Raw genomic sequence first — 21,940 nt, forward strand, 5'->3', positions numbered from 1 at the left:
TGTTCTGACGTAGAACCTGGAAGCGCTGCACTGTTTACTACGTGAACAGCTTAGGAGAATTATGTTGAAGAGAAGATTTTTTGCATTTGTGTTTCTGTACTTTTTTAATTACTTTGCATAACTTTTATGATTTTAAAAGGTTTTATGACTTTTAGAAAACTATATAACGGACAGAACATGCACTTTTGAACAAGAGAACTCCAAGTTGTAATAATGTCTACTATTTTACATGTAAAACATGTTGCATTCCATTCGTCTTGCATTCTAAAAACATTTGCATACGAATTATACAAATTGGGATGCAGGGCGCGTCTCATTACCATGGCATTTTTAAATCAATCAGTAGGACACCTGCGCTTGCTTCCTCTTACAAAGCAGCGCAATTCACAGTTCAATGTTTGGACAGCGCAAACCTTGTCATCCTTCACCTGGAGACGATTTCGGTAGGTTACTTGGTTTTCAAGGCTGTCAATTTTGAAAACCAGGCCTCGCACAGATAGGCCTCAGTTGAGGTGAACTGGGAGAAGTAATTTAACTAATTTAAGGCAGAGAGCAAGAGTCAAATCAGCTCTTCCAGTTCTAGAGAAAAAACAAGTAGAGATTCACGAGCGCACACATATCTGAGCGAGAGCCATGAGACCACTGTATATTTGCGAGGCCGCGTAAAAGAAATCCGCCTGCGAGCGGAGAAGTTCATACATGGATGCTCTCTTGCATTACAATAATGCGCTTTCGACATTTGTCATTAAAATAACGCCATAGAACCGGTCTACACAGATCAACTTCAAAAAAAAAAAAAAGAGAAGGCAGTCGTGTCTGAAACCTGCAACAGTTTTTTATTATTATTGGTTATAGCGAATGGACAATGTCTCGGGTTTTTCCGCTGGTTTTCGAACCCCCGAGCACCCACGGGATCAGCGCATGTCTCTGACCCGAGCAAATGAACTGAAATCCTCACTGAAGGCCAGTGTTCAGTCCTTCAACATGCTGAGCGACTGTTGATCAAAGGAGAGATATGTATCCTTCTCTCTTGCACATGACAGCGAAGTTGGGAAACATGCAACATTTTTATTAATCAGCCGTTCAAACCAAAGATTCAATTTGCCAACAGATGCACTGCTATGTCTGACAGAGGCAAAATGTTGGCATCTCTCCCTTGCATCGATGTGTTCAACAAATTCAACCTGTCGAATATGTCTGCAGGGTAAGACAACTGTGCTAACCACAGGGAGTCGTCCAGGTACCATGCAAGGTCAAACTTTGCATCACCTAGAAACGTCTTCACCTCTGAACGCAATTCGTAGAGGCTATGTAAAACCCGACCTCTGGAGAGCCAGTGGGATTTTTTATGCAGAAAGTTTTTTTTTTATTATTATTATTATGTAGATTCTACTTGAAAAGCAATAAAATACACAAGATGTTTTTTTTTCTTGAAAACAATTTGCATCCCCCCTTGTTGAGAACCACTGATTTAGTAGATGGCTTTATCCAAAATGACAAAGTAAGGTACAGTGACTTGCTCAACGGAGCACTGGTTTTGAAAAAGGAACCACCTCTATTGATAAATATAAAAGATGCACATTCATAATGTGTCTTACCATCTGCACTGTGTATTATAAAATGCACTGGGTGCTTAGCATGTGGCGGTGTGTATTAAAAGCAGTGCTGATCTCATATGAGAGAGGCTTTTAGTCGCTTTATCATACAAAAGGATCAAAGGGATTGCCACATTCACTACAGATGAGAGTATTACACAAACATGGTCCATAATCAGCCAATCCGCTCCATTCATTTACCCATTTCCCTGTATGTGGTGTTAATCTGTAATTATCTATTACTTGCACTCTGAGAGCTTTGTAAATTACAGTAGTCATAAGTATTTTACCGAATCAAGGATTGATCTGTGTGTTTGTTGCAGTACCTGCAGCTGGTCTTAGTAAGAGGCAGCAGTGGAATGACTGTGTTACTCAGACATTCGCAGAGTGGACACAAGAACTCTCCGTTCTCCACATCGTAACTCGTGTGCACACGTAGCCTCTGCTGCCTGCGCTGCTCTTTAGCCTGCACCGCTTCAAAATACCTGCAGGGGGAGACATTACACACAGTTACAATGCAAAGGAATGATCACATCATAAATGATGAGTGACAAAAACACACACTTGAACTGACATTGTGGTTATTTTGTTGGGGAGTGCATATGCATAGAAAATCTGGGTATTCACACTTGGGTGTAGTCTTCACAAGAACCAACTAAATCAGGGTTCGCCAATCTCGGCCCTGGAGGGCCGCTGTCCTGCAGAGTTTAGCTCCAACCAGCTCCAACACAACTGTTTGAAAGTTTCTAGTATGCCTAGTGAGACCTTGATTAGCTGGTTCAGGTGTGTTTAATTGGGGTTGGGCTAAACTCTGCAGGACAGCGGCCCTCCAGGACCGAGATTGGTGAACCCTGAACTAAATCATAAGAAAGTGAAAAGAGTAAAACAGAAAGTGCTAGATGATCTAAATCATAAAAAAGTTGGAAACAATGTAATAATGACTGGGAAAAATACTTCTGGAACTGAGGCTGCTGAAAAACAGGGCGTTTACGGTTACAGTCTTCTGTCCCTATGATAGGATGAGCACATTTTTCTGCATATGTAAGCATGCGGTTCTCATTTATCATGATGATGCTCACCGCTGCCAGCAGTGAGAGTGCATGATGTGTCCGCAGCTGCCCGTGTGTGTCCCGAACGACAGGTCAGGGTGCATGAACAGAGGGTCATACTTATCTATAGGACAAAAAACAATGGCATTCAAGAAACACGAACATGCACGTATTTAGTACAACGCACCAAACACACACAAAACATGCCTGGGTTGTGTGGAGGTCTCTTGCGGTTTTTAGACATGACAGTGGAGCGCTGGACAAAAGCAGCGAGCACCATGGCTTTGCCGTCAGCCCTGATTTCTTGCTCTTCCTGACACAAGATACACGTCACCACCTGCCTCCTCTCACTGCCACCCGCACGCCACCGCCGTGGGCCTACACACACCAGCACGCTATCACACGAGCTGGGGCTAAGGAGCAAAGAGAGAGAAATTAGAGGACGGCATCTGGAAACTAATGTTTGATCCGTGAGATTTTGCAGCGTGATGATGTGTTTGTGTACCTGTGCTCCAGTGAGGAGGAGGTGGAGGGGTCGAGCTCATCCAGGCTCTGCTGGAACAACTCTTTGTTCTCGTTGATGAAGTGTCTTTGCATCTCTGACATCTGAGCCATGATCTTCTCCCTCCGGAGCCGTGCCATCTCTGCTTTCCTCTTCCGCTCCGCCTTATCCTTGTCCCGCACCGTCTACACATACACACAAATCCAGTGAGACAATACCTGCAACCTTAACGGGTCATGACGCAAGTGTGTTGCGCTTCCTATGCTCACCTCCTCCTGACTGTGCCCTGAGCTGTCACTAGGGGGCGCACTGGCCGTGCACTCCCGTGTGGTCTTGATGGTGGCCACAGTCTGCAGATACACAATAAACATGAAAATACACATGCATTCGAATGACAGGTGGCTTTGTAATGAGATTTGAATCAGCTTTACCTTGAGGATCCAGCGGATCATGTCCTTGTGCACCTCCAGGTGAGGAGCGTTCTGCAGGGTTTCTAATAAAGCCAAGATACTGGGAGTGTTTGCAGGAGCCTCACCTGGTCCTACAAAGAAGAGATTTGTTCAGCTCAACTATAAGAGGGCTGTGTGTGTGTAAAGGATACAGAAGAAAGACATACTGGAGATTTTGAGAGTGAAGTTGAAGTTGGTGTCGTTATCTTCTGCGCTGCTGATGAGATGCTGCTGCTCCTCCACCAGGCCCATGCCTATGAGATGCAGCACCTGTGGGACACATTCATATAGAGCTCTGATTTGGATGAGTGGTAAACAATGTTGAACATCATGGTACAAGTAAAATTATATCAAGAAAACATTTATGATATAGTTACTTTAGCCAGAAATTCATTGACAAAGTTATTTCAGTATTAAAAACCACATTGTAATGCTTTTTTTTTTTAAATGCTGATTTAAATACTTTACAAATCAAAAAATTATGATATTCATATTAGAGTTGTCAAAAAGTACCGACTTCTGTGCCAAGTCTGTACTGAAATTTTAAAATTGTGACGCTTTTGTAAACACAAATTGTAAACGCCTCTGATTGGCCATTGTGTTCACACGTGTCAGTGATTGGCTACAATGATCAAAACACGGGAGCGTTTGAAAGCATTTTGAAAGTGCTTCCCCAGTTTGAAAGCACAAGCAGGCGTCTATCCACAGACTGGTCCGCTGATAGACGCTTGTTTTCAAATGCTCCCGTGTGTATCTGAGTAAGCCCTCGAAGAGTGACGATGTATTTACAACATGTTTTTGAAGCACTGATCAATGCAGCCAATCACAGACACAGGGGTTAAAGTGAAAAAAAATCCTGAGCCTGAAATTTGTTTGGAGGGGGGGGGGGGGGGTGACAATTTTTTTTCCACAATTTGAAACATTTATTAGGCTTAAAAAAATATCAACTTTTAATTTAAGTAAACTTAAAACAATCATCACTTAAACCCGGATAATAAATGTAATATTTACCTGTACCTTACCTGTCTAGCCGATGTGAATTATATAGAAATTGAATACGTTTATAAAACAGTCCGCACTGCATATAAATGAAAAATAGATTAATCCTTAAGCGTTGAGCAGTTAGTAATTTTCTCTGTTCCCATTGTTCGTTGTTTAGCAACTTTACTAACAGAGAGATTGCTGTCACTTAAGGCTACCAGCCGCTGCTGACAGGATCTCACGCATCTCATTCTCTACTCTTTACGAACTATTTAAGATTGTATTTAATTCATTTGACTGTTCTTGTGAAGATACTCGACAAAACTGACATTTTGGCATAAATGTGTGTGTTATGGTTCGTACAAGCGCGAAAGAGAACTCGATGGCGCGCTGTCGACTGCGATACTGGCGTGCGTCTTTCTGTGTGTGTGTGTGTGTGTGTGTGTGTGTGTCTGTGTTTCAGGAGGACATTCATTCACTGACAGCGCGTTCTCTTTTGTCTTCTCGCGCATTGATAGTTTAAAACATTTGCGTGAAGGAGAGCATGATCATATAATCCAAAGGATGACAGAAAGAACGGACGCTGCGATAAATATTTTAACATGCTAAAGCTGGACAAATTAATCGCATGCGTTTACGTTGAGAGCACTAACGTTAGGCTACTTGTCATACTTGCTGACAGAAAATGCTGCGGTTTAAAGTGGACTCGTTTTCATGGTAGGCCTACACAGAATGTTTTTTGTAAGCTACACAGAATATTTAATTAAATATTAAAATTAAATATTTAGCCAAGTCTGAAGTTACCAAGCAGCAGTGTATGTTAACGTTAGCTCAGTTATCAACAGGTGTAACGTTAGACAGAAAATATGATTATCCTGACCTGAGCTAATTTACTGAACCAACTCACATCTCCTTTCTTTCTTTTCATCCATGATGACATTAAGTCACGTAACGTTACCTGTTGTTGTTTCTGGCGCTTCATCGCTGTCTGTGCTGCAACCGCTAAGTTACTCGCTCATTAGAACATTCAGTGAGCTATTTTACACAGGCTCGGTCCTGCTCCTCCGTGGCAATGACGGCGTGCGGTTAAACATCATAACAAACGAATTTGAGTGGGGGTGGGGAGGACAACGGGATTTTGGAAAGTGTCCCCATAGGAAATTACGCCCGTGGGTAGGACATCATCCCAAAGCTTCATGAACTAGCGCTCCTTTCACCGAAAACGCTAACGTGATGTATAAATCTCAATCACACTGTGTTGCCAGGCCCCGCCCTGCTCTGCTTCTGATAGGCTTGTAACGTTAGTAGAGCTGCGTTCCTTTCATATGATTGGTAGGTGAAATCAATTGACTCGAAAATATTGAACCGCATGCAAGTTTCAAATTTATTTTTTTATTTTTTTATTCCTCACGGCCGCACGCCGGAGATCCGGCACGGTGCCGGAATACTTTAAGCCCTGCAGACATAGCCGATGAGCGTGAGTGCAATGGCCAATCAGAGGTGTTCGCGATTCCGCTCAATATCGCTCAAAGCGTCACAATTTAAAAATGTCAGTACCGGCTTGGTACCGAAGTTGGTACTTTTTGACTCTAGTTGTTAATATGAGAGACTGCCCCAGTTCGTGCAGACGTACCCTCTGAAGCATGGACTCAGACCAGTGTCCCCCGCTGGGCTCCATTGCCCACTGCAGCACAGCTCCCAGAATCCCCAGCAACACGTCACACTGCAGCATGTTTACCAGACTAGCAAACAGCGGACAGAACCGAGGCAAAACTGGCGGAGGCAGAACTACAAGAAACATACATGCAAATCAGCTTTTGAATTGACATCACATATTGCCAGGGCTGCACGCTTAAATGATATAAACCCGAAATCGTGACATGGCTTAGTGCGATTAACAAATCGCAAAGGCTGCCATTTTGAGTAGATAAATGTATGCGATGCATGTTTCAGAGTGAAGTGTGGCACTGCGTTCATTTACACGTGAGCAGCTCATGATTGCATCTCAGTGCTGTTTAAATGGTTTGCACTTATATAGAGTGTTAAAGGGTAACTAAACCCTAAACCAACTTTTTTTAGTTAATGATCTGTAAGAATGGGGCTTTATTAATGCTGTTCATTGATTCGAGTAACTTTTTTGACATTTGGGTATAAAGTGTTTTAATTCTACAATATATGGTGTAAAAACGTCTGAGTGCTGCCCTCTTCAGGTTGAACGGTGGCTACTGCAGTTGAATTTTCCTATTGGATGTTGCGGTACTGCGTGACGAAAGCGGTACTGCGTGACGTAGGCTGGTTCCAGCTCACCACGCCCTCCCTTGGTACGAGCTCACCACGCCCTTGGATGAGCTAGCGTAGATTTATCTGTATTTAGTACAGTGGTAGGTGTACTGTTGCTGGTTGCGACAGCACTGCTGGACTGCATAGCTTTCCAGCAGACTTGGAAATTAGGCGCCAGTGTTTGGATGCACTTGGCCTGGAAGACCGTGAGTGTAAAACCTGCATTTTACGTGGAATTGCTTTTCCAACGCAATAGAGGTGGAAATGGACTTCTCCACACAGCTCGCGCTGAACAGTGACGCAGTGCCAAACGCTGCTCCTCCTGCATGGACTCCACCACCGCAGCGGCGTCTTGATGTGAGTGATCATATATATTTTAATCACAATTTATGGTTAGGCTAAAGTTAATCCTCTGGGGTCGACAAACGCGTCGGCGCATTTTGCTGGATTTTTTCACATAGCGGCAAAATGTGAATATGCCTATAGAGAGCGCGCGCTATTGACATCAACTCAATAAAACTCATCAGATGCATATTTACGTCGTCTTGCGACCCTGTGAGCAAACTATCCATTTTAGACAGTCTGTCAGCAGGACTCTCAGGTGCACGCCCTTCCGCTCACGGTTCGTCCCCTGTATCTCCGCTGGGGTCTGCCCACTTTTCTAGCATTTTTCAAATATTGTCAGTGGGTGGAGTCAGGCTCTGACCAGGGGTTTAGTTACCCTTTAATAGTACATAATATCATGTATAGATAGTAGTACCTGAATCCTCCCCATTTTGCCTCTTTATCTTTCTCTGAGCCTCTTCAGCCTAAACGACAGAAGAAGAAAAAATGAACACGGATTTTCAACAATTGTTCTTCACGAGTTTCAATTTCAAACATACATGCAGCGTACCTTAGACTGGTCAGCTCTGGAGTAATGGTGGAAGTACAGGTTGAACATCTTAGCACACTCTGGCCTGAGTTTATAAAGTCCTCTTCCCGTCACACCAGGCTTCCTGTACAACACATTTCATTTAGGATTAGACAAAGATCAATCCAATGCTGTGGACGAGAATCTTTTTATTCAGGACACTCACTTAAACAAAGCCACACTATCGATGACTCTCTCCATGCCAGTTTCCTTATTCTCCTGTGTGCAGAAGAAAGAAGACTGAGGGGAATTCATTAGCACAAAGTACCACTAAGTGGCAGTCACATTAAAAAAAGTCTGTCAACTGGAACTTCAAGAAAAGACAATACTTTTTAGATTTAAAAAATATAGCACTTTTTTCTTGACTATTATGGTTTGTGCATTTGTAAGTTGCTAAGTGAGCAAAGAGATCTATTATACAGCAATTCTCTGCTCAAAGACCATGATTAGGGACAGGAATTGTAAAGGCTTTAATGAAGGTTCCTGGTGGATTTAATGATACAGTGATTTTAGGTAGAAAGAACAGATGCCGTTTTAAAGCAATTTTTATCAGAATTAAACGGCTTTACACAATTCTTGGAATAATGAGGTTAAAGGGATACAGGGTTCCCACTCTTTTTTAGCTATCATTTTCCAGGGCATTTTAAATTTGACTACGGTGGGAATAAAAGACAAGGATCACCCTCTAAAATAATATATTGCTCTTTAAAAGTCTCAAAAGTTCCAAAAGTCTAAGTCTCCATTAAAAAATGTACAGTTTATGACCGTCATGATATATTAATATGAGCTTTTAATTATACATTACAATAAATGGTTCTAACGTTACCAATGTCAATACCATAGCAAGAATATCGTAGCCAAAACGCATCTTAATACTAGGTGTAAAAAGGGCCTAAACATCATCATTCAAAGTACACTTTTGGCCATTGTGACATACAGTAAGTGTGTTGTGAAGAAGTGACCCCTCTGTGCTTCCGCATTAGTTCTTGTGCAAACTTCACAATGCATTTGCGTCATATTTCACTATGTTCCTCTCATGAATGCTCTTATGACAGTAGACTAGAAGCAATGATTTGTAGTTAAAGAAAACTAGAATAAAATAAAAATATAAGACATTGATTCATTCACTGGGGTCAAATGGATTACTGTCACGATCGCTGAGTGTGGTTTTTCAAGCATCAAATAAGCGGCAGCCATTCATTTACACTATATGGATTCAGAGATGGATTATGTTCCTACAACTTTTTGTTTGTGTTCATCTAAAGAAAGTCATATACACCTGGGATGGGATGGCAGTAAATGATGAGAATTTAAAAAAATTGGGTGAACTATCCCTTTAATACCTTTACAATTACTGCATCTCTTTTTTTTTTGGTCAGATTTCAAAGCCAACATAATTACTAAAAACTAGTGCTGGGCAACGATTAAATTGCATCCAAAATAAAAGTTTGTGTTTACATAATATGTGTGTGTGTACTGTGTGTGTATAATTATTTTGTATATATAAATTCACACATCTGCAAGAAATATTTGCATGTATATACTGTATGTACATTTATACATAATTTATATATATATGTGTGTGTGTGTGTGTGTTATATATATAAATAACACATTTAATATATACATGCATGTGTGTGTATTTATATATACACAAAATAATTATACACAGTACACACATATATTATGTAAACACAAACTTTTATTTTGGATGATTAATCGTTGCCCATCACTACTAAAAACAAACACTGATAATATCATGCTAACAATTATAAGACAATAACCAGCACTTTAATGATTAGGGATAAAATTGAAGTCTTGAGTGTTGACTTACATTCTCAGGCAGGGCTTTGACCAGCTCACTGTGGGCCATGGGTCTAATGCATAACTGATGAACAATCTCTCTCCGTATCTCATCAGAGCTCTCCACCTGACCAACACCTGCAGTGTACCGCTCACCTGCAGGACCAAACAAACAAAACTGGAATCACTATTTTTTTACTTTCTATGGTGTCTAATAAGCTCAATACACACCTAAAACGAAGCACAAATGACAGGTGTTGAGAAATGATCACTCACCCACAATCATAATGACCAGGTGCAGCATCTCCTCAATTAGTGTGTTATTCTGCTGAACCACATCCTGAGAGAGAGAGAGAGAGAGAGAGAGAGAGAGAGAGAGAGAGAGAGAGAGGTCATTGGCAACAGATCTGAGTACAAGTGAAAAGAACAGTAAAAGGATAAAAAGAGGCAAACAGACCTTGTTAGCGTTCTCTCTGCCGTATCTCTTTCTGCAGTCGGCCGAACTGAAGATATGATAGAGCTCAAAGCGGCTCAACACGATCATCAGGAAGTGGTTTGGATCCATCATTGAAGCTCCAGCCTAGATCCAAAAACATGAAACATGATCACAAAATTACAGTGAATTCACCTTCTCAAAAGATTCTTGTTACTCTAATCATACTAAAAAAAACAGTGATTTTATTATTATTATGTAAATCAGCATAAATGCAGTAAAATAAATACCACCATGTGTTAATAACAGTATTCCCACACTTTAACAAATTAATTTATGACCTTTCCACTGTTAATGTTAATTCATGAAAAAATTTAAACTTTATTTGTATTGTGACATTTTCAACACATTACATTTTCATTAACAAAATAATCCAATTACAATTTTTACCTGTCCTAAAATAGCCTTCTTTATGTAAAAATATCAAAGATTTTTTTTAATCTTTTTATTTTGGAAAGAAATATTCCCAGGACTTTTTTTAAATTTACTGTAATTATAGCAATGCATTATTAGTTAAGCTTCAGAAACATCTTGACACTACTGACCTGAAGCATGATGAGGTCTTTATCAAACATCTCCACTCTACACTTCACGTTGTGATAATAATAGATCTGCAAAGACAATTCAAGAAAAAGTGTGATATTTACATGGAAATGCATTAACACCAACAAGCGCTCCGTTAAAAGAAAATGTCAAGAGTATTAGAATGAAACAAATAAGCTTCTTGCCTGATTGACCAAAGAGAAGCCATTTCTCCTCCACATCCCAGCATGCACCTGAGCACAGAGTACAAGGCAGCGGAGCGGGTGCTCGATCAACATGGGTGGACTCAGTTCACTCTGTAGAAGACAAGAAGAGGCCTCAGAAAGTGTTTGTGAAGAACAAAAACTGGCATGAACCAAAACTCCCAGACTCACCATTGGCAGCTGCTCAGGGAATCGATAGGCAGCCTCAGTTTTGCTCAGCAGAGCATGTAAACCTAATTAAGAAGAAATAGAGAGCAAGTTGAAGTTCAGTTGATATGTTGTGTGTTAATCATCAACCACTTTTCAAGCAATTTAGGGAGAGAATCCTATATTCAGTACGCACACAACAATAATGGGATTCAATAATCAAGAAAGGATTCACTCCATATTTATTCCCAAAACGGCAGTGTGTTCAAGACCTTTCTAAGGAAGCTTGTTTCCACGGAATGAATATATATATATATATATATATATATATATATATATATATATATATATATATATATATATATATATATATATATATATATATATATATATATATATAAAGTAATTGCAACTTTTCACAATTATGACTCTCAGAATTGGGACTACTTCTTGCAATTCAGACTTAACTGGAGAGTTTATATCATACAATTCTGAGAAAAAGTCACAGTTAAACTCAGTTTTCTCAGAATTGTGAGATATAAACTTGCAATTGCAAGTTACAAAGTAAGATTTGCAAGTTTATATCAAGCAATTCTGAATTTATAAATTGCTAAAATTAAACTTGCAATTGCTAGAAAAAAGTCAGAATTGTGCGTTTTTTATTTATTTTTATTTTTATTATTCTGTGGCTGAAACAAGCTTCCATACCTTCCTGCACAACAATAGAGCTTATGTAGCTCCGCCCCTTTTCAGCACTGGGCTCGTTGTGTTCTGTCTTCCGGTTTGTATTCCCACAGAATGAAGGAAAGATCTTACTGATTTATGAATGAACCGCTTCAAACATTAAAATGCTCATGATTACTTTCGTTAACTCTACAATAAGTGAATCCACTTCACCTGCTAAATACTCTCTGACAGTGATGCAATAATAATATACAGAGCTACCGCAAAAACAGAAATTCAAAGACAAAATTTAATGATATCTGTGCGCTTGTCTCTCTGGCGCATAAGCTCTAATAGTCACCTGCTAAAAGCCGGGACACAGGCAGGTGTATGCTGACTTTCTCCTGAGAGACGCAGTAGCGGATGGTGTCGACGGAGTGGCCGCACATGCTGAGGGTTATGGGCTGTTCCCCATCTGTGAAACCACTGTGGCAGTGAGTCAGCGCGATCAGGCACTTCTTATAGGCTTCGATCAGCACTCTCTCCTGTACACGTGACAAATAACACACTTATATACAGGCTCAATCAAGGTGCATTACGGGTACTAATGTGACTGTGTCTAACATGCACTCACATCACTGGCACACCATTCCTGCATCATAGAGATGATATGTGTGAGCTTCATCTGTAAGGTGAACGCTGCCTCCCATTCTGGCTCCATCTCTATGTGTTGCCCCACCTGACGTACTACTGGGTCCATTCCCTGCAAAGAGGACACACACACACACACACACACCTGTTTTAATGGCCAATCTCAGTTACCCTAGACACAACCCTAAGATCAGATCGCTATAGTCACCTGCATGCATTTTAGCAACTCCAAGAAAGCATCAAAACCCTCCAGATACTTCTCCCTGAGTTGGTCACCCCACTCTGTTGGACGGCTTATCAGGACATACCTGCGTCCAAGAGAAATGCATCATGACACGCATCTCAAGAAACGGACATTTTAGACGCCGATAATGCATAACTGTGTACGAATTCATTCAAATGTGTTCAAAGCATACTCAAAGCCTAACTGTTTGCAGAACAATTAATGTATCTGTTTTCAGAACTCTCTTTAAGTGCATTAAACATGGAATCTGATTTCGTGTAAAAACTTTCAAGGAAAAAATTGTTTGCAAGTATTTTATTCTTGTCATTTATGGTGCCAGGGATCTCTCATAGTCTGTTCATTGACTGTTTGATGTGATCTTACTTGAGGTCTCCAATGAGGCTCTGGACTCGGCGGAACTTGAAGGCCTGTTGTGCGGTGTAGCGCTCGAACTGAAAGCGGCCCTGCAGGTCTCTGTGTCTGAGGTGATCAACGAAAGTGCGGATGATGGTGGTCATCAGGTTCTCTTCTGTGATCAGCATCCGCGCCTGAAAATATCAGATACACGTTCACTGCTGTCTCTGACAGACTGCTGGTGGTTGGGGCGGTAAGCTGGTTTTATATATATAACCAGCTTACCGCCCCAACCACCAGCAGTCTGTGTGTGTGTATATATATACAGGGTTTCTGCACATTTTTTAAAGTCAAATTTAAGACTTTTTAAGACCTTTTTAAGACCCGAAGAAATCAAAATTAATACCATGCATTAGGGGGTGTGCAATATTGACAAAATATGTCTCGATCGATATTTTCAAAGTTTTGTGGGTAATAATTTGATAATATTTTACTGATTTTGTTTTTGTGCTTGGTGCCATGGCTGGTTTAGGCCTGTTGTTGACAGCTGACTGACGAAGATATTCATATTTTTCATATTCTATGCAGTGGTCAGTTCACAGCAGTGACAGAAATTACATTTTTTTATTAAGGGGTAATATTTGCCATCTTAAATTGATTTCCAGTGGCATTTTCACCTATATATTGACATTTGTAGATGTATGCATCACCTTTTATGTCAAATTCTAACATTCAAATTAAATTCTATTAGAATAATTACACAATACCACTGTTACCAGTCAAATTAAATCATTAAATCAAAATCCATCTTTGCAGTGCAGAGGCGACACAGTGGCGGCATCAGATCTGGCATTAATATATTTACACTGCATTTACAATTGCATAAATAAAGCTATGAGATTGTTAAATATGAACTGATTTCTAATTTTAACACTCTAATTAAAAAGTACTCTAAATGTGAATCTAAAGCTGCCAGTAGGTGGCGGCAAGTCACTGTTTTAATAAATGAGTTGAGGGAGTCATTCATTCAACCAATTCGTTCAAACGGCTGATTCATTCGGGAAGCAAGTGATTGTTCATTGATTGAATCATTAAATTGATTCGTTCAAAACGCGGATTCCAGTCAAAAACTCATCGCTGTCTGTTGCATTGAGGCTCTGCTATGGCTTCAATTTGAAATTCTCGTCAGCGAAATAAAGGGGAAACAAACAATATTGACAATACTGTTTATAAAATTTAACTCACAATGTTAATTTATTGTTAATTACTGTTATATAAATAAATAATCACATTTGCAATTGTGCACGGGAAAACGGAAGTCTTGCTGATGTGATATTGTAGGTCTATGATAACAACATAATATGCTATAAATATGAGACATTGGGAACATAGCCTACCTAACGTTATAACTGCACACATCACGCAGTGAAAGCACGAGAGACAAAAGCGATGTCAGCTCGCAGTGCCTCGTACATCGTTAAAACAATGATTACAATATCATAATAGACAATACACATCGCACACCACTACGCACATAAAGACTGAACTTAGAACTGAACTGACATTTACCAACTCACTTCTCCTTCTCTCCTCCTGTTTCATGCGTGCAGGAGACGGACGTAACGCTGCCGCGAATGACGCGAAATGTCACGTGAACAAGCAAATCCACAAAGAATACACCCTGTATATATATATATTTTCCTAATGTATGAAAATCCATTTTTTGAGAGGAGAAGAGAACAGAAAGACAAAGGCACAGTAAATGAAGGAGGAAAGAGAGTGAGAAAGAAGATGAGAAGGGGAAGTGAAGAAGAAAAAGGAGGAGTAAAGAATAATTGAATTATTTAGTGTCCATTTCGTTCACACAACGTGAATAAGCTGTAAACATGTTTGCTGTCTGGACGCTGGAGCTGGGTTAACATGAATAATTATGATAATCAATTTCTCATTTTTAATCGATCTTCATTTTGCTGAACCAAGATCTTTAGTCTATACTGTATTCAGTTGATGTGTGAACAAAACTTCACTAAACATTATTTGTAGCACATCTACCACTCTCTAAATGCAATAAGCGTTGTGGCTTGATACGAAAAAGTACATTTTAAAACAAAATTCATCCAATAAATGAATAAACAAAACAAATGCAGCATGTGAACTGATCATCTCTTCCTCTTTACTACTAGTTATAGCACCAAAAAAACTGGTTTACATGATACATTTCATTAAGTTGTACTGTATCTTTCAACTTATCTTCTGATGTTCATTCATGTTACTACAGCCATAAATATTTATCTTTCAATAACAAACTGGAGCAGAATCGCATACATGCATATATGCTGATCTAAAAATCTGCCAGGCTGTTGTTGCCTGGTTAAATAAAGGTTAATAATAAAAACTGTCTTGTGTGCAATTTAAATGTATTTGCGTATACACAACTCTTTTTTTTTTTTTTTTTAAATAAACTATTTTCAGTTTCTGTTTTCAGACTTTTTCGGTGTCTGTGTTTTGGTAAAAAAATTATTTTCGGTAAAGAGGAAAGTGAAAATGAAATACGAAGATGGAAAGGGAACAGAAAGAGTGAAAAGAAAAAGTGAAACGAGAGAAGAGACCCAAAACCCCAAACAAGCCCTCCTCCTCATGGCAAGCAGTCTCTCCTAACACGTACTTACCAGAGAAGGCACGGTGAACATTTGCACAGAGAGGTCAGTGACCGAGAACTCCCTGTCGTGGTCGTCTTTCACGTAGTCGCTCTGCAAGCGCTCATAGTTCTGCAGGCAGCGGTGGAGGCGGAGGAGGACAGGAGAAAGAGGCAGAAGAGAGAGCAGAGGAGTGTGGGATTGGCGGTACTCACCACAGTGGGGGCGGTGAAGAGCTGCACTGACAGAGAGGTCACTGACACTACACGCTCGTGATCGTCCTCCATAAAATCTGTCTGGAGGCGCTGGTAATTCTAAAGGAAGGGGGCACATTCACCTTCCGGGTCAGAGGTCAGGGGCCATCTGCAGTTCTGTCCCCCGACTCGGTTCTCAGTTCTGCGGCACATACGGCCTGAAGTTACACCGCGGCACAGGTCAGCGTTGAGAACGGCACGTGTGGAGCCGGGGGACTTGAGTTAAAGCTGACCTTTGCACATTGGTTTATTAGTAGACTTTCTAGAGTTGTTTAAGGTTTTAATCTCTGCCAGTGACACCTGAGGAAGGGCCCTATGAACATCACAATGTGGAAACGCACACGGGTTCGCGGAATCTAGACATAAAAATGGAATTTACAGTATAATCACGGAATGTCACAGAATCTGACAGACTCTGGATGATTAAATCAAAAGTAGGACTGTACACTTAAAAAAAGAAATACCACAATATTTTTAGTAGTGTCTGTGAATATTAAAGCACAAAAAGACTGGTAGTAAAATTTGATGTCTGCATGTCCTGTGTGTTTCTGTGTGAATGATCGGCAGTTTCCTCCACTACATACATACTGAAGCACGCGTGACGCTCATGTTTTCAGCTTTTGCAGTCGTCTCACTATATAAGGACTAACACCCTTCAAAATAAAAGTTTGGTTTAACGAAGAATGTATGACAAATATATTACTATTGTACCATAGAATGCATTTCTTAAAGTAACAAAAATAATAAAATTATAAAAACTTTACTTTTAAGGAACATCACACATTTTTTTTCTTCCATATTTTAATTTCAATAGTAAACCTTTGCTGTGCAGCACTTTGTTTACCAAAACATAAAACAAATTGTTACATTTTAATTTGATTGCATCTGAAGATTAATTAAATTTTTCATGTTATATCATGACTTCATAATGATAGTCGATAATACATTTGTATTAAATCATGAACCCAGAAATATTAAAACAGAATTTCTGAAAAAAAATAAAAATTTTGTAAAAAATAATAATATTATTGTAAAAAAATTTTTTTATTAAATTGATAAAGTTTTATAAATTCAACTGATTAGACATGCCTTTTGATTATTACAGTTTAGTTAAAGCATTGAAATGAAATCTGGAAATAAAAAATAATAATCTGAAAACATGGGAACAAAAATAAAACTTCATATGTAAATTTCATATGGCCCTAAACATTTTATTTGTTCAATATTAAAAGGAAATGTTAAATTATATAAGTTTCACAATTTCAATTAATTAGACATGCTTTTTGATTACTTGCATTTTATTTAACCATTAAAACTGAATCCAGAAAAAAAATTTTTTGGCAAACAATAAAACAGAACCTGGGAAAAAACAGGAAACAAAAGTGACTTCATAGGGCCCTACACCTGAGGTTTCCTGCTGTCACAGAACGACGGGTCAGTCGGAGGACCGCAGCGGGCAGCGAACCAAAGAGAGCAAGAGTAATATGCCAAGTCAAAGTATCGCTCTATTATTAAAGCTCTCTCTCTCTCGGGGACGATACCCCTCACTGAACAGGGACTGGATTCTCAAACTCTCTTATCCTCACAGATCAGCTGAATCAAACTGAGTGAACTGAAAGTGAACTGGATGTTCTAGTGTGAATCACAGACTTGGAATATTCTGGCTAATGGCTATGTCTGTGGAAACAATTCTGTCTCACAGGATGGTGCAACACAAGTTTAAGCGCCATCAACAGATTCTAGAACATTTCATTGATTACCACACAAAATAATTTAGCCAGTTTAAAAAAAAAAAAAAAAAAAGGTGATTGCAGTAACACTGAAAATCCTGTGTGTGGAGTTTGCTCCATGTAAATGTGTTTTACAGGTGGTGTCCTTGCAGGTAACCTTTTTACATGGTCATGACATGAGTTAAGACTGGAAATAACTTTATATAGATAGTTAGAAGGAAATCGTTTTAATGCTAGACTTGAGTTAACAAGTATAACGTTTTGTGGCTTTATGTGCATTTTAATGTTTATTTGCCTTGCCCTATATAGACTTTCAGTGCAACAGCAACATCATGTACTCTAAAAACAATACTTAAAGGGATGGTTCACCCAAAAATGTAAAAGCTATCATCATTTACTCACCCTCATTCCACTAATGAGGTTACTAATGAGGTTAGTTCTTGAGTGTCAAGGGAGCTTGGCTGATATATTTATGTGCTCCACCATGTAGTGTGTTCATCAAAGTTTATATGTGATCTGTTCATCATGTGTCTCTAAAAAAGATTACTTCAACAATGTTTTTATGAACTTTTTGAAGTTTTCTTCATCAGTGTTGAATAAAAGTCTTTTGGGTTTGGAACGAGGGTGAGCAATTGATGCCAAAATGTTCATTTTTGGGTGAGCTATTCCTTTAACATACAGGTTGTCATGGAGTCCCAGAAAGCGTAAAGCATGTGGCAATATGTTACATTTATGCTATTTTTGCTTTTTGAATTCAACAAATTGTAATGTTTTTTCTCCTGACTCCATTCCTCAGTAAGCATGAGAATGTACGTGAGAATGCTAGTGGGTAAATGCACCAACTTTTCACTACTTTTTGGGGCTTCATGGCATACAGAGAAAGTTCTGGGCTATATTACAGAAACGTACTATCTTGAGATTTGAAAAGTTCTATTTCTTAAGTGAAACTACCACGGTTCGTAAACAGGTAGATTAGGATGTTTCTGTAATACAGCCCCTGTCAATCAATATAAGGACTGTGTCATTGTGAATGGAAGTCTTACCCTCGCAAACTGGATTGCAAAAAGTTTCTTGTACTTTGGATCCATGAGTAGGCTGCTCATAAAGAGCTGGTGGTATACATTTCTCGCTCCTGCAGGAAACACAAGGTTTGGTACAGCATGAGCTTAACTGGGAATCTCACAAAACCAGGCAAGAACATGTCTCAGTCATATCTTATCCCCCAAAACAGAAGAAACAAACAACACATTACGGACACACTTTATTTTAAGATGTCCTTGTTACAGTGTGATTATACAAGTAAGCACTGTATTATTAAGTAATATTAATTTACAACAAGTACTTGTGGGGTTAGAGTTGGAATTAGGGATTAGTTTAGGGGCAGTTGCTTGTAATTATGCATAATCTACTGTTATTACTATGTAATGTACATAGTACTTGTAATATGTATAACAAGGTCACTGTAAACTAGAGTGTTCCCCAAATTGCATTTTGATTTAAGAAAATTTATATGATCGATTTTTTTTTTTTGCATGATAATTAATCCCATTTCCATCCCAATCCTCATTTCTGTAGTGCAATACAATCTTATTGTTATTCATATAATAATGTTTTATGTTGATTTAAAATATTGTATTGTAGGATATTTTTAATAAAGTGAATGTAAAGACACGCAACTGAGAATAATAATAAGAAGAATAAAAACACAAAACAAAGACACTAACAGTAAAGAGACTTTAGAGGAAGTCATTAAATGTCACAATGCAAATACATTTTAAAGTGCCCCATTATGCTTTTTCAAACATAACCTGTCATGCAGAGTGTATTGTAGATGTTTGTGAATCTAAAAGGTCTGCAAAGATTTAAAGATCAAAGTGCACAACAAATAAAGTTATTATTGGGTCTCATTCACTAATAATTGTGTGGATTTTTTAGGATTTGCACGAACAGGACAAAATATAGTCAAAATGAAATCAATATAATATAATATAATATAATATAATACAGTTCTTCCTGGTTCTCAAAACATACTGGCTGAGAGAGCCTTTTCCAGCAGTGAGATATTCACACAGTATCAGCACTGGAACAGTTTCACCGTTTGCATCACTCTGCTTGCAGCGCCTGTCATGGCGGTCGAGCAAATCCACCATATTTTTTTACAAATGTCACAAAATGTAGTTTTAAGAGTTTTTTTTAGGCGAGAATATAGTTATTTAGACCTCAAATATGTGAGCCACATAAAATAGTGCCTATTTTACAATTTGTTAGACGCTTCCGCAGACGCGAGCTCCAGCGCTCATCTCGGACAGTGCTTCAGGAATTTGCTGCTGGCTCTTAAGTAGATAGATAGTGATTAAACATGAGATATAATTCATTTGGGGTATATCAAACAGGCAATCAGTCGTATTATTCTATTACTTGTTCGGGAGCAAATTGATTTTGGTTGACAGGAAAATTAAGTTTCATAACTTTATGTATTTCTCTTTATATTTAAGCTATACTTTACTTAAATCCTGTACTAGAGCACTGCTTTTGTATGTTTGACTGAATTGTTTGCTTGTGTTTATTTCCCATTGTCTTTTATAATGGCGAGTGTTGTTCATTTAAATATTGTTGTTTAATAAATATTATTTTACATAGATAATATGCTGTTTTTGGCATTGAGAAAAGATCATGATATGGACTTCAGTGAAATTTACATTATTACGCCATTAGATGGCAGCAAAAACTGTCTTAAAGGGATAGTTCACCCAAAAATGAAAATTCTGTCAGTAATTACTCACCCTCATGTTGTTCCAACCCCGTAAGACTTTCGTTCATCTTCGGAACACAAATGAAGATATTTTTGATTAAATCTGAGCGCTGTCTCACTCCTCCATAGACTTCTAAGGGACTGAAACTTGCTGGCCCAGAAAAGTTATTAAAGAGATCGTTAATATAGTCCAAGTGACTACAGTGGCTCAATCTTAAGTTTATCAAGCGACGAGAATACTTTTTGCGCGCTAAAAACAAACAAAACTATATTGGACTATATTAACGATCTCTTTAATGACTTTTCTGGGCCAGCAAGTTTCAGTCCCTTAGAAGTCTATGGAGGAGTGAGACAGCGCTCAGATTTAATCAAAAATATCTTAATTTGTGTAACGAAGATGAACTAAAGTCTTACGGAGTTGGAACAACATGAGGGTGAGTAATTACTGACAGAATTTTCATTTTTGGGTGAACTATCCCTTTAATGATTGAGTCAGAACAAGTTGTTTTAGCACTGTCATGGGAAGGACAAAGACAAACATATTGCTTTCTGCAGCGGACATTAAAACTGATTTTTTGGATAAAAAATAATATATAATATATATATAATATTATGGACATCGACCTGAAGAATGAAAGCTATATTAGATGCATGTAATACACTCGTTTAGTCGATCACTTTCATAATGCCATAATACTGTCATCTACATGATACAATAAGCTTTAAGGAACGAGTCAACGTTCCTTCGTTACTAGATCTAAAGTGACATTTTAGAATTAGTAAGGGAACGGAGGTTTGGGCGCAACTGTCAAACTATCAATTTGAGATTTTAATCTATAGTGGAAGGAAGTAGTTCTGTACAAGAGATTTTTTTTTTAAAAAGACTCCGTTGTTGTTTCTTTTTTATTTACTCTCTTGTGTATAAACGCAATATCACACTCGAAGCCGTGTGATATGCTGATACACAGCCACATTGCACTGCTACTCATGTGATATTGCTCATATAATAAAGTCGTGTAAGGATGAAATATAACTTCCAAAGGCCACAGAGAGAAAGTGTTTTTGTGTATGTGTGTTATAGTTGTTCCTAATTTCTTTGTAAATTTAGAATACATTTTAGAACAAATGTTTTTGGTGAATCATGATTTGTCCATGAAAAGAGCAGAGGGAGTTCTTAGTGAGGAGGGGTTTAGGGAGAGACTCAATCCATTATCGAACCGTTTCAGGTGCTGAGAGAAAAGAGGTGATGCTGCAATGTATATTAAGATAAATGTTTTTGTTGTTTGACCTTGGATGCATGTAAACCTATTGTAGGAGACTCCAAATCTAAACTAGGACCTTTTAAAATATCATAATAGGGACAACTTTAATTGTAAAATTCTTACATAACGTTAATTTGTATATTTTGAGGTGACCTGTCAGAGGGAAATGTCGTCATGTCATTCACTGTGCCGTGTGTTTCTGCAGTGCTGCATTATCTCAGGAGAGCTGATGTCAGCACACGCATTCACTCACCTTTCCACATCTTGGAGTCACAGAGCATGAGCGTGTCCACTAGAGAAGAGTTCTCTCCCTCCGGCCCGCGCTGCAGTCCCACCTGACACAGGATCCTCCTCAGAGCATCTGCTGGGCGACAGTAACACACTCAGGCACTGATTCACTACAGCAGATGCAAACGCTGACTCAGAACACACTGCTCTATTAAACACGCGAAACCGA

General features: G+C 38.8%; 1 protein-coding gene across 2 annotated transcripts in view; it reads right to left on the reverse strand.

Annotated features, from left to right (window-relative positions):
- ubr2 (ubiquitin protein ligase E3 component n-recognin 2) overlaps positions 1–21,940 on the reverse strand; it is a 44,185-nt gene that overhangs the window by 10,476 nt on the left and 11,769 nt on the right. Inside the window, exons 9-32 of one of the 2 annotated variants that reach the window (XM_081350241.1) lie at positions 21,737–21,844; positions 18,513–18,601; positions 15,701–15,799; positions 12,880–13,043; positions 12,481–12,580; positions 12,256–12,384; positions 11,983–12,166; positions 10,983–11,044; positions 10,794–10,904; positions 10,611–10,676; positions 10,030–10,152; positions 9,849–9,912; positions 9,604–9,728; positions 7,936–7,988; positions 7,752–7,854; positions 7,617–7,665; positions 6,210–6,364; positions 3,763–3,865; positions 3,578–3,687; positions 3,416–3,496; positions 3,150–3,331; positions 2,852–3,057; positions 2,675–2,768; positions 1,922–2,080 (exon numbers count right to left, since the gene is read on the reverse strand). In XM_081350241.1, the coding sequence (XP_081206367.1) occupies positions 1,922–2,080; positions 2,675–2,768; positions 2,852–3,057; positions 3,150–3,331; positions 3,416–3,496; positions 3,578–3,687; positions 3,763–3,865; positions 6,210–6,364; positions 7,617–7,665; positions 7,752–7,854; positions 7,936–7,988; positions 9,604–9,728; positions 9,849–9,912; positions 10,030–10,152; positions 10,611–10,676; positions 10,794–10,904; positions 10,983–11,044; positions 11,983–12,166; positions 12,256–12,384; positions 12,481–12,580; positions 12,880–13,043; positions 15,701–15,799; positions 18,513–18,601; positions 21,737–21,844 (2,719 nt within the window). Of the gene's footprint in view, positions 1–1,921; positions 2,081–2,674; positions 2,769–2,851; positions 3,058–3,149; positions 3,332–3,415; positions 3,497–3,577; positions 3,688–3,762; positions 3,866–6,209; positions 6,365–7,616; positions 7,666–7,751; positions 7,855–7,935; positions 7,989–9,603; positions 9,729–9,848; positions 9,913–10,029; positions 10,153–10,610; positions 10,677–10,793; positions 10,905–10,982; positions 11,045–11,982; positions 12,167–12,255; positions 12,385–12,480; positions 12,581–12,879; positions 13,044–15,518; positions 15,618–15,700; positions 15,800–18,512; positions 18,602–21,736; positions 21,845–21,940 lie in introns of both variants that reach the window. The other variant, XM_081350242.1, reaches the window with a different exon arrangement.

Source organism: Scardinius erythrophthalmus, assembly GCF_964197995.2.
Source record: "Scardinius erythrophthalmus genome assembly, chromosome: 21".
Classification (NCBI taxonomy): Eukaryota; Metazoa; Chordata; class Actinopteri; order Cypriniformes; family Leuciscidae; genus Scardinius; species Scardinius erythrophthalmus.